The sequence below is a fragment of the Etheostoma spectabile genome, chromosome 4 (assembly GCF_008692095.1).
Source record: "Etheostoma spectabile isolate EspeVRDwgs_2016 chromosome 4, UIUC_Espe_1.0, whole genome shotgun sequence".
Taxonomy (NCBI): Eukaryota; Metazoa; Chordata; class Actinopteri; order Perciformes; family Percidae; genus Etheostoma; species Etheostoma spectabile.
This window is the reverse complement of record NC_045736.1, coordinates 3,605,760-3,617,671: the sequence shown is the minus strand read 5'-3', so window position 1 is coordinate 3,617,671 and position 11,912 is coordinate 3,605,760. Positions and strand designations below refer to the sequence as shown.

At 39.8% G+C, this 11,912-nt stretch overlaps 1 protein-coding gene and 1 long non-coding RNA gene across 4 annotated transcripts in view; one reads left to right on the top strand and one right to left on the bottom strand.

Moving 5' to 3' along the window:
• LOC116687514 (uncharacterized) overlaps positions 1-752 on the top strand; it is a 7,802-nt gene extending 7,050 nt beyond the window's left edge. For both annotated transcript variants that reach the window (XR_004331564.1, XR_004331565.1), the window contains one exon: positions 675-752. This is a non-coding gene — a long non-coding RNA (uncharacterized LOC116687514). The remainder of the gene's footprint in view (positions 1-674) is intronic.
• The window catches only part of ube2f (ubiquitin-conjugating enzyme E2F (putative)), a 51,292-nt gene extending 39,974 nt beyond the window's left edge, over positions 1-11,318 (bottom strand). For both annotated transcript variants that reach the window (XM_032512968.1, XM_032512969.1), the window contains exons 1-3: positions 11,057-11,318; positions 3,333-3,519; positions 1,854-1,883 (exon numbers count right to left, since the gene is read on the bottom strand). In XM_032512968.1, coding sequence (XP_032368859.1) covers positions 1,854-1,883; positions 3,333-3,447 — 145 coding nt within the window. In that variant the 5' untranslated portion in view covers positions 3,448-3,519; positions 11,057-11,318. The remainder of the gene's footprint in view (positions 1-1,853; positions 1,884-3,332; positions 3,520-11,056) is intronic.
• Between the last annotated feature and the right edge of the window lie 594 nt (positions 11,319-11,912).

Below are 11,912 nucleotides of genomic sequence, written 5' to 3'. Positions count from 1 at the left end.
CAAAGGCCAAGGGAACTTTATCAGCGTGCATAGTATCCTGGATCCATGAAATAACTGGCCTTTAAAAATAAAAATCCGCCTGCCTCTGTGGGAATTTAACATAGGGGTGAGTATGCGTATGCCCCCTGTATTGTAAAGGAAGAACATTTATTTATTTATTTACAATACATTATCCAGTCGCAAAGTAAATTGGTGTCCTTATAAGGTTGGTTTTTCCACAAAAAATTAAATTAAGGCATTAAGATCAATTTCCAAAAGGTGTTTTTTTTTTTATTCCTCTTTTTAATCAATTTTAGCACGGGTGTGTAAACTTATTCTAGCCACTGTAGATTACGGCACTCCACAAACAACTGGCAATCATTCATCACATCTGAAAGTTTAATTTGACTTTTGCAAACTTTCTCCACCAAGCTCATATTAATTTATGTCAACTTTGCCAGAAATTTGTTGAGCATCACATGGGCCAGCAGTCATGAGACATATCAAATAACTTTATACAACAGTACAGTGTAAATTGACAACCTAAGTATAACAATGTGTATGTGTGTGGTAAAGACTAGAGGAAGGATAATGATGGTAAACAAGATATTTCTTTTGAATGAAGTTTATTTTAATAACGCTTTTTTCCCCCGTAACATAGCCTAGGCTTAAAATGCTAAAACTCTAACTCTGAGTCCAAAATTACCACCATCTACTAGCCAAATGCCGGTAAAATATGCAGGTGGTTGGCAGATTTGCTTCACTCACGAGCCCAAAAAATATGGTTTTCTATTGAGTGGCTGGTGGACCAAAAAGTTAATTTTGTACCCTGCTCCAAATCAATTCAGATTAAGGCAATATCATCATATATGTTGTGTTTTTTCAAAATCGTTTGTACATGCAGTTCAAGAACAAATCTGTATATATGAGTGGTTCTTCCATGAGACCCAATATGTCCTTCATGTTTTTTTTAAAGCACCGCTGCTCACTCAGAGTATATATGACATCAGATCCCCTCCTCCTTTTTTCTGAAAAATGCTCCTTAGTTCCTGTCTGCCCATAACAGTGGAAATCCATCAGTGTAATACAGCAAGTTCAGATCCACGGCACAAAGCCAAGTTCCCATGAAGCATAGTGTTGAGGCCTCGTGAAAATCAATACTTTCCACAGGACCATAGTTTATCATCGTTGTTGGTAATAAAGCACTAATCAATGACCACAATAGTCATATGGGCTGTATCGTTTCTTTAATGGTGCAGTCATAAATCAACTTCTCTCATTCACCTAGTCCTTCACCCAGGCCAACCACCCCACAACTCCTGGAATGTATTTCTGAAAATAAAATGTATCCTATACACAGGCATATGCCAATCAGCTTTCAGTATGCGGCAAACATGCAGGCTGTTGTGGGGCTGTGCAATTAATTGAATTTTAATCGCGATAACGAGGTTGGCTCGATCCCCAAAACAATGAAATTGAGTAAACCGACTATTTTGCACATTTCGCTTTGCAAGTAAACTCTTGTACTGTCTCGTGTTCTGAATGGGGAAAAAATATGAAGGGAAATTTCACAGCACTAGGTGTTTTCACTGGGGATTTGTTCAACTATATTTGTATTTTTAAGTTCAATATATGCAACGTCATTTCAAAAGTCAATGAGTAATCGTGTCAGAAAATCATGTTTTCAATATTGAACAAAATTCTGATTTTCTTTTCCACAAATCGAGCAGCCCTATGCTGTAGAGTAGCTTCATGAATGGTGCACCTCATGCAGACCTGAACAAACACTAATGTACAGAAATGCAAAGTGAAATGAACTAAACTATGGTAATTGAATAAGATCAGTGTGCAAGGAAGTGCAAAGTAAAACTTACTAGGGAGATTGGTTTCAAGTTCTGCAACTTCTGTGGAGAAAAAAAAACAAAGAACCATGAATAAGGTTGGAGAGAAAAGGGCAAAGACAAAATATATTTATTTATATTTAAATAATTCAGCCAGGAAAGTTACCCTGCATAAAAGTATAATGTATAATATGCATGTTGTAAATGCATACAACACAATGTAGCAGAGGAAAAACTAAACTTGATCAGTGTGTTAAAAAAAAAAAAAAGAGGAGGAAAAAAGAGAAGCAACAGAAAGACGTGTAAAGAGTAGGGTGTTGTTTAGCTGGTGTTGCCTCTGGGGTAAGTCTGGTTGGCTTTCTAAAAGCACTCGGGTTCTCGGTTTTGTTTTCACATCGCTGACACTCTTTTCACTGCTTATTTGCATCAGCAGGTTTAATACGTCAACACTGCACAAAAAAGGGCGAGGGGGGAAACTTGCTTGGTTTCTCTGTTGTCATGATGTGTCGTGCTAAGAATTTCTCATTGTCGGTTAAACAAACATATGCTTTGACTTGTGCAAAGTGTAATAATAAAGTATTTTAATGATGGAGGTCAGGGTATAGGGTCGGCTACTTAACCGCTCCCTCTGAGCCAGCATGTCTTTGTCATTGTTCTTTTGGGATTGCTGTGACCAGTTTACACTGGAATCTGATATTGGCCACATTTAAAAAAAATAATGTAAACAGCCAAACAAAAAGATTGGATTTCGGTTTTATATCTGAATTGAGCACTTAAGTTTGCAGTTTGAAAGTAGCCTAGAGAAAGGTAATTCACTCTGATGTTGTAGTGGCGGTCATTACACACATAATTAAATTAAAAAGACTTGTGAAATACTGTGAGTTTTGGTAATAATAGTGTACTAAGAGTAATAATAATAGTAAACATGTCTCTAGCTATGAACAGTTTAACACAAACTGATTGGTCATTCACGTTCTTGGGCAAAGACACTTACATCAAACTATAGCCTTAATTTAAATGGTCATGGTAACTGGGTAAAATAATACATTTAGGTCCTACATTTACAGACTAAAGCAAAGGAGAAAGCCTTGAGGAATGTGGTGGGCACAAGGGGTGAGAATGAGACAGATGTAAATAGAATGACAAAAACTGAGAAGGACAAGGACATCCATGAAATTTAAAGGAGGAGATAAGAGGCAGGTGTCTGGAAGCTGCATCTCAAGGCAAGCAGAGGTACTTCCAAATGAAAACCAAGGAGCAAGAGGCCAAAACATGGACAGATAGAAAGAGGAAAAAAGAGAGGGAGATAGAAAAATAGAAAAAGAAATAGAAGGAGAAGGAGGAGCACAAACATCCATGGAGGAAGGGGAGCATGAACGCTTAAATATTTCGGAAATGAAACAACTTCTTTTTTGGCCTACAGTTTGTTTGTTTTGTTTCTGTTAAAAAAATAAAAAAGTGATGTGAGGTGATGAAATACACAACTGATGAAATGGACGATGGTCCAGGTACCTTTGGTAAGGAGGCGGTCCCTGATGGAAATCCTATGGGCGGAGTCAGAGGCTCCGGAGGCACGGCCCGCCTTTCCTCCATCATCCCTCTTCAGCTTACTGGCCAACGTAAGCATGACTACTCTGCTGTGATCTGCCTCGGTCGGCCCCACGCTGCACTCTGCTGCACTGCACTGCTGCTAAAAAAACTGACAATCACACACACCATAAAGAATGAATTAGACAATGCAGAATAGAGAGGAAAAAAAGAACTAAAATGTTGTAATAATTTCAAAATTCACTCTAGTGTCCTCCTACAGTCCAAAGACATACACAAAAGATGAACTGGCAAATCTAAACTGCTCGCTGTTGTGAATGGGTGTCTGTCTAGCCGTCTCAGTCCTGTAATACACTGACTCTCTGCCTTTAGCCAAAAGTGCAGAAATAGGCTTGAGTCACCCACAACGCTGCACTGATTAAGCAAATATTGATAATGGTTGCATCCAAAATCGCATACTATGCATTACATACTCAATATACATATGCTATCGTTCAACATACTTTTGCAGGGTTTCCCCAAGTGTATTGCAAGCCTGGGGGCCTACCGGGCCTAAATTGACCCCCACCAGGACTAAGACACTAGGAATTTAGTTTTGAAATATATTTTTAAGATGTTTTTTTTATACTACAGTCACAGTTAATTGGAAACTGAGACTTTAGAACTATTTACAAATCTCCAGTTAGCTTCAAGCTAAGGAAGTGGAAAAAAAGATCATCCTCATGGAACTTACAGTCCCATGGGAAGAGGGGTGTGAACACGCCTTTGAAAGGAAGAGCGCCAAATACCAAGACCTTCTGCATGACTGCAGGGGGGAAGGAAGGGGAGCAGGCATGGCTGCACCCGGTTGAGGTCGGCTGTAGAGGAATTCCCGCTCATTCGGTGTGGAGGATGCTCACAGCCATTGGAATGACGGGGAAGGAGAAAAAGGCAGCAGCTCGCAGGATGGGGGAGGCAGCGGAAAGAGCCTCCTGCTGGTTATGGAACAGGAGGGAGGAGTTGAGCTGGAAGCCAGGAAGGGAAGATGGGCAGTGACTTGGCCACCACTGCCGACCCACCATTGGGAGGGTGTTGTGGTTAAGGGTTGAAACACCCAATGAACGATGGGTACCGCCTGATGACATCAACCCCTCCTGGCCAAGGTTACATTCACTTAAGGTGATTGAAGGTGAGAAGCATTTTCAGATGTATTTGTAATCTAGCACTGACTTAATGTTTGGCCACATGTAATCAGTCTTATTTTTTTAAATTCTGAATTTGGCAATTCCGTCCATGATTCTGTTATGACAGAAACTATTGGGCTCTACAATGATGCTGCCATCAGTCTGTCACTGGCCCCGGCCTCGTCAAAAAAGACACTCGCCGCCGGGCTAAACAACTTTCCTGGGAGAAACCCTGTTTTGATTAAACACACACTAACGTCATAACCGGCAGTCGGACAGGCTGGGCAGGTCGGTGACTCGAGTCTGGTCGGTGTGTTCCGTGCCGTCATCCGTTGGAGGGGCTGATGGAAGGCGGGCACTTTTGTCAGTCAGACTCAAATGACCAATCTGATTGGTGGAGTGCTTACCCGGGAATGACGAGCGGGATGAGCGTGACTAGAGTTTCTAAAAAATCTGACGAAAATCTTTTAAACTGACCTTCATCGATCTAAAATGAAGAAAGATTCAGCAACTGCATGGCCTATTTTTTGCTAACATGTTTTCAGAAACACGTTTCAGTAAACTATTTTAGTAAAATGTAAGAGCCATCATGAAAGTCTGGCTTGGAATTTCCGGAGAAACCATACCCATGTGACGCGTTCGTCCAATCAGCTGCCGGTTTTCATTTATGTTGCCGACAAAACAGAAATGCGCCGCATGCTGTTTTGGAGACTTGTCACATCTCGTGCACACGCGGAATGTACGATAAGTCGACATTGCTTCTGTGTGTTTTGGGGCACTTTCTTTGGCCAATTCAGGGAGCCAGTTCTGCCAAAGGTCAGCCGTCGGGTTGTTGTGTCAGGGCCATTAAGTGAGTGACGTCAGTGCCTGTGTGGTCGCGCAAGGAGAGCAAGCGGTAACGGAGAGTATGAGTGTGGTTGTGAAGAAAAAAGAGATAGTAAAGTTGATGAAAAGTGAAGTAAAAGTGAACAATAAAACAACGATCTAGGGCTTCTCAAGACACAGTCCTGGAACATTGCGCTGCCCAACTCGCGAAAGGTCGGATTTGCTCCATGTTTTTGATGATAAGTTTTGTTTAGAAAACCTGGAATCCATGTAAGCCACAATGTCATCGGTCACAATCCATGCCATTAGAATCAAGGATTCCATGTTACATTACATTTAGCTGACACTTTTATCCAAAGCGACTTACAATTGCTATATATATCAGAGGTCTCTGGAGCAACTACGGGTTAAGTGTATTGCTCAAAAACACATTGGTTGATGTATCTCATTGTCGATGTTGATGTGTCATATCCACTGCGCCATCACCACCCTGTCACCACCATATCATTAGACACAACGTGCACATGTGCAAGCATGTTTTTTTTTCGGTCATGACAGTGACAAGGTCAAACCCGCAGTAGGCGTCTCGTGTTTAAATTACTGAAAGGCAAGCAACTAGACCAACAGTCGCAGGTGACAAAATCCCAGACTGGAAATATGTAGAAATGTAAATGAAAGCGTTTTTGACGTTACAGAGCGGCCTTGGTTGCTGTTCGTTTGCCTGGTATGAACAGTCATTTCTACCGCATTTCTACTCTATTTCTGGTTGCGTACTGTAATATTTCACCGGAAATAGTATGCATTTCACATATTATTGGTTTCATATTGACATTGCAAAGAGATAAAAAGGACACAAATGGTTTATTGGGTGAGACACCGGGATATAATGAGGTTTATCTCCATTCCTTCCTATACTTCCTATAGCGAAGAAATAACAGCTTAGACACCTTTTAATCACGGTGGAATAATGGAGTGCTTGACATCGATTAGAGAAGGCAACTGCGATTAAACTCCATGTTGTGGAAAGATGTGTGGGGCTACAAGGTTCCTAATTCTTTGACTGTTGAGTTATAGTCCTGTAACATGAGACTACCTGCAGGAAACTGAGGTATTTAATTACACAGCTTCTGAAACTTTCCTTTAGATACAAGCCAATTTGCTACAACAAATAAAATGTTGGAGTTAAATACGGACAATCTGCTCTTAAACATTCATGACTATACTGCTGTGGTTTTCATAATGGGACCGTAAAAAGATAAACAAAAAAAAAAACACACTCTTTTGAATATCTCAACAAAAATAGACAGAGGGTAGCGTACAAAGTTGAGCGCCACAAATCCTCTAGGGTGGCTCAAAGGTTTTTCTGGAATAAAGCCTGATATCCTCCCCTATCACTATCGCCGCTATCAGGGCAAAGCACTGTCCAGGACGGTTGTGATTGGTTTAAAGAAATGCAAACAAGCCAGATTCTTCTTTCCCCTATCCCAGATCAGAATAGATAGGCGGTGTAGCCAGCCTATACTCTGGCGCTGACACGGCGCTGTGGGGATCTAGATCTGACAATGCAAGACTACAAAGTCTCTGATAGTATGAACAGCGATTTGTCATTGCAAAATAACATCAACAGACTCCCGCAAAGTACTCAAAGAAGCCAAAAAGAGTACAACATTTTGATATTATACTGATATCGTGATATGAGACTAGATATCGTCTTAGATTTTTGATATCATAATATGACATAAGTGTTGTCTTTTCCTGGTTTTACATTACAGTAAAGTGATGTAATTTTCTAAAAATAACCAGACTGTTGTAACTGTTCTATTATTTGCCTTTACCCACTTAGTCATTATGTCCACATTACTGATGATTATTTATCAAGATTCTCCTTGTGTAAATATTTTGTGAAAGCACCAATAGTCAACTCTACAGTACCGTTGTGGTATCAAAATTGAGGTATTTGGTCAAATAGATATCTTGCTATTTGATTTTCTCCATATCGCCCACTTTCCTATTAATGCTGCAGCAGGAACCTTGTTAAACTCAGAGATGAAAACATTCACTCTGTTCAAATTTCTCAGCCGACATCAATGTGTGGAATTTTCAATTAGTCAAGGTTGATGCTTGTTGTTTTCTTTTGCACCAGGTAAACAAAAATATTAAATAAAAAACAACAACCTTTAAATCATTTTTTAATTGCACTAACTTTAAATGAGCAGAAATGTAATTAAACACATTTATAAACATTTGGAGTTTCTCCAAGTTTTTGTTTTTAGTGGCGCAATTAAATGCACCATTAGGTTTCTGCGAAGGCACCATAGAGCTCAACAGTTCCACAACCACAACTGGTTCCCGAAGTAAAAATGCAATGCAATTTCTCCATTGACTATTAGTCATAATACATAAAAATCCCCATCAATAGTAGACTTAAAACCAGCTACCACATGACTAAGCTATTGAATACGGTCATGTAGATGCCAAAAGTCCATGCGGCACCAACCTTGTTTTGAGATAAATGTTTTTTATTCACAATGTCTTGGATAAGTACTTCATTACCCACAATCCTGAGCAATCCCACAGTGAGGCCTCTGATTGGTGGAACTAATGTCATGTGACTGTTTGGTTAAACCATAAACCCATGAAAGTCCTAAAGTCTGTGAGAGTCTAAGCTGCTGTACTGTGTAGGCTACTGTGACGTTACTCTCTACTGTACAATCTTTAATAAAAAAAGAAGGGGAAAACCTTAGGCCTGCACAATTTGGGGAAAAATATGAACCAAGATTTTTTTGATCAGAGATGATCATTTGTGATGAAGTCAGCTTGTAAAATTAAATGAGAATCAGTCATTACACTTAAAAAAGAAAAAAAAAGAATTTTAATAAAAAATAAAATTAATTCAAAGTTATTTAAAAATGTAATCTTGAACAGGGTGAATCAAGATTGCGATTTTCCAACGATTAATAGTGGAAGCTTAGTTAACATCATCCGTTCCCTTCATACTGTCTGAGTCAATCATTACACGATTACTACTGAAAGAACTGCTACTAACTTTACATTCACTATATGAAAATCACGATGTTTGGAGGAAAAAGTGTACAAGGCTGTTGTCGGATTGGAAGTTGTTTAAGACGCTCTTTTGCAGTTGTATCTTTGACAATATTTATTCAGTTGGGTGCGGTGGTTTATGGGATGAGTAGTTCCTTCGCTTGGAAATGATAAAATGTACACAGTCTTGTACCTTTGACTTTCGGATTTTCTGTTTGTTTTTTCACTCGAAATGATATGCTGTATGCTTATGAGTCACGTGGTTGCTGGTTAGCCTAAGGTATGGTCTGAAACTCTGTATCCAGTTTCCCAGTCCCGTTGGAGCCCACATGCTTTACCTTTGTTATTTGTTTACATAACTCACTCACGAAGAAGGCAACATGTTGCCACACAGGTGACTTCAGGGAAGCCAGATGATGATGTTACAGTTCTGTTTTAACCCCATCATCTCTGACTCCGGCAGTGGCCGTGGTTTCTGGAATAGTCAAGCTGCAGGCTAACCACCGGTAAACTACCGCACCCCTTCTTGGAATGTCACAAGAACATCATTTTTTTGAAATTGGTTGACTACTGTTGTGTGAGGCTACATTTACATTGCTACATTTCGGCTTACGAAGAATATCTTTTGCTACGTTTACACCTCGCATTCACAAACCGGGTGAAAAGAATTCTGACCCCATTTTGCCGCCAATGTTTTGCTGCCTGATTGGGTCACAAAGTCTCATTTTCTGACACTAAGCTATTGATGTTACCATGGCAACTACCAGCAACGGGCAAAGTATACCTTACCCCGGCATGCGCATTCCCAGTATAAAAGAATGTTAATGAGATATGCGGTTTGGCCGTGTTAGTTTAACTGGAGATTAGTTCTTCTACTGGAGCTAAAACCACTTGTGAGCACGGAGTTTGCTTTGGCTCAAAACTCTGCTTAAAAACAAAAACGTAGCAATGTTAATGTAGCCTAAATCAAACTAAGTAACACAACATAAAGGCAGCGCAAAATAGATGAACATCAACTGCTGACATTGGCACATGTCAACTCATTTCCCAAAAGGCCGATGATGTAGGGTGGACATTGGCCAATTGCGATGTCCAGCTGAAGCATCGGTGCATCCCTACCATTTGTAAACATGTCTTTCTGTAACTATCAATGCCATGCAACAACGAACCACCTGAGTGGGTTTATGCCTTTGCTGCTGTTTACTTACTTCCTCAGAGTTTCTTGTGCATTTATTGTAAATGCATTTGTAAAATTACCAATATCTGTAATGAATGAAATGTATTTTAATCAAGATAATGCATATAATGGCAAAGTAAATGTATCAAAAATACGGTTCACATTCAATTGTCAAATTACGTAAAACTGCAATCATCCAAAAGTTTAAAATTAGAAAGTCATGTTTAAGTAACGTGTCAACATTTCATAAATTCAATACAGATCTGAGTTTAATTTTTTTTTTTTTAACATACGGTATGGCATCGTCTAAAATCACAAATAAATAACTATTAAAAGCAACTGTCAGGAAATTTCTAACTTTCAAAGACAGGCATCACCTTGCCTGGCGCTGCATCCAAACAGCCTAACAACAACAACAACAACCCCTGACCCACTTCAATCATTACACACTTCATGTAATATAATATAAGTCTTGGTGATCCCCCTGATCCCTTCTGCGGTTTTTGAAAATGTTCTGTTTCCCCCTAGTTTTCTGCTAAAGCTCACTATCACTCTTTTACTGTTGCATAATTGTACAGGTAGTGGCCTTTTAACCTCTCTAGGGGCGCAGTTCACTGGCATCCCTGGACTCTGTTTTCAGAACGGAGGAGCAGCAGTAGCAGAGGGTGAAGGTATCAGGTATCAGTGAGTCCATAAAATGTGTGTCACTGAGTCAGACTCAGTGATACGCATTTCCCACCTGCCTCAGCTGTCAGTCACTGCACCCCCGTTTTGCTCACTGACTCAACCTGGATGTTAGTCAATAGGCTGCAGGGACAGGGTCATGCAACATAAGCAGACAACATAGTTGGCAAAGAAAATAAATACAGGCTGATATAACTAGCTAGCAAATACACCGAAACACGCACGCATTTGTGAAAAACCTTATTGTGCAATCACACCAAACTCTTGTGGGTCTAACACAAAGGCACACATCTATTTCATAGTAACGTTACAACAAGCTTAGCTAATTATAACCGCGAATAAAGCTAAACTGGTAACGTTAGCATACGGAGTGTGTTCACTTGTTAAGTAAAAAGGTGTAGCCTGTATTTCATTGTAAAATAGTCCATGTAGCTATAACTCAATACAAATACTCAGGTATAATAGCAAGATACTCAAACACAAGCCAGTCCATGTACATTAAGAAACTCTTAATGCAATTGTAAATACTTTTAGAAGTTAACAGTTACCACCTTGTCACTGTACTTTTAGCTTAACCAATCGCAATAACAAACCGCTAACACCGCTAATCACAGCTAGCTAGACACAATGTACAAGCTTAAAACCTCTCTCAGCTCAAGCGTATGCATAGCGACTGTGGTTGAGTTCACTAAGAAATGTCACTCGTTTTAATTAATGACAACTAATGCAAGTTTTGGATGAAGTGTCTATGCTAGCCAGTGTTAGCTTGTGTGTTAACAGAGTGTCGCTGTAGCTACCTGCTGTCTCGGAGCTAGCGCTCCGTGCTACACCATAATCAGCCGCCCTCCTCTGTTCAAACGAAAGGCTCTATCTGCAACTCCAGCCGGGGGTTAAAGGAGGCACGTCCGAGTGGAAATAACTTCAAAAGGGATTATTTGTGGACTCGGGGTGGATATAAATTGATTGGACAATAAGCTGTCAGAACTTCGCTCCGGTGTCATGGGCAACGGAAGCGCACTAATTGCCGTTTGTTATTGTTGTCCGTGTAGACATGGCGGAAGATAAACAGTTCCGCAGAGCAGAAGACGAGTTCTGGTCGGTTTTTGTAGGTTCAGGTCATACACAGTCATTGGTTTAGGTTCAGGTATACAGTCACTAAAGAAGCCTGCTAGTATTGAGTGGATATGTTTTATTGTTGTGTTATTTATTTCAAATTAGCCTATTAGCCTTCTACTAACTGTCTAACGTACATGTAGAAACAAAACCCTAAATATTACTTTACTTAATTTAGCCTCAGTATAGCCCATAGACCGTCAAAGAAATATAGCCCCGCTCACAACATTCGAGGTTGGGAAGTTCATATTCTGACTAGAATCTGAGTATAACGACGTCAGGCTTCTTTACATTTGCACATTGTACAGAATAGAATACAATTTGTTTCCTTTCCCATCTTAAAAAAAGTTTAAAAGATAAGCTTTCGACAATAAAAAGAGATGAGGGAAACGTGTTTGCAGGATAAAGAGCAGTATGTATGCTGAAACTGCTCTGAACAGGGTCCAAGATATAAAATCTGTCAAGCGGTTGTGAAGCTTTTTTATATTACACTACTTTATTCATTATTGTTGATCATTTATTTGTTTATTCATGTAATTT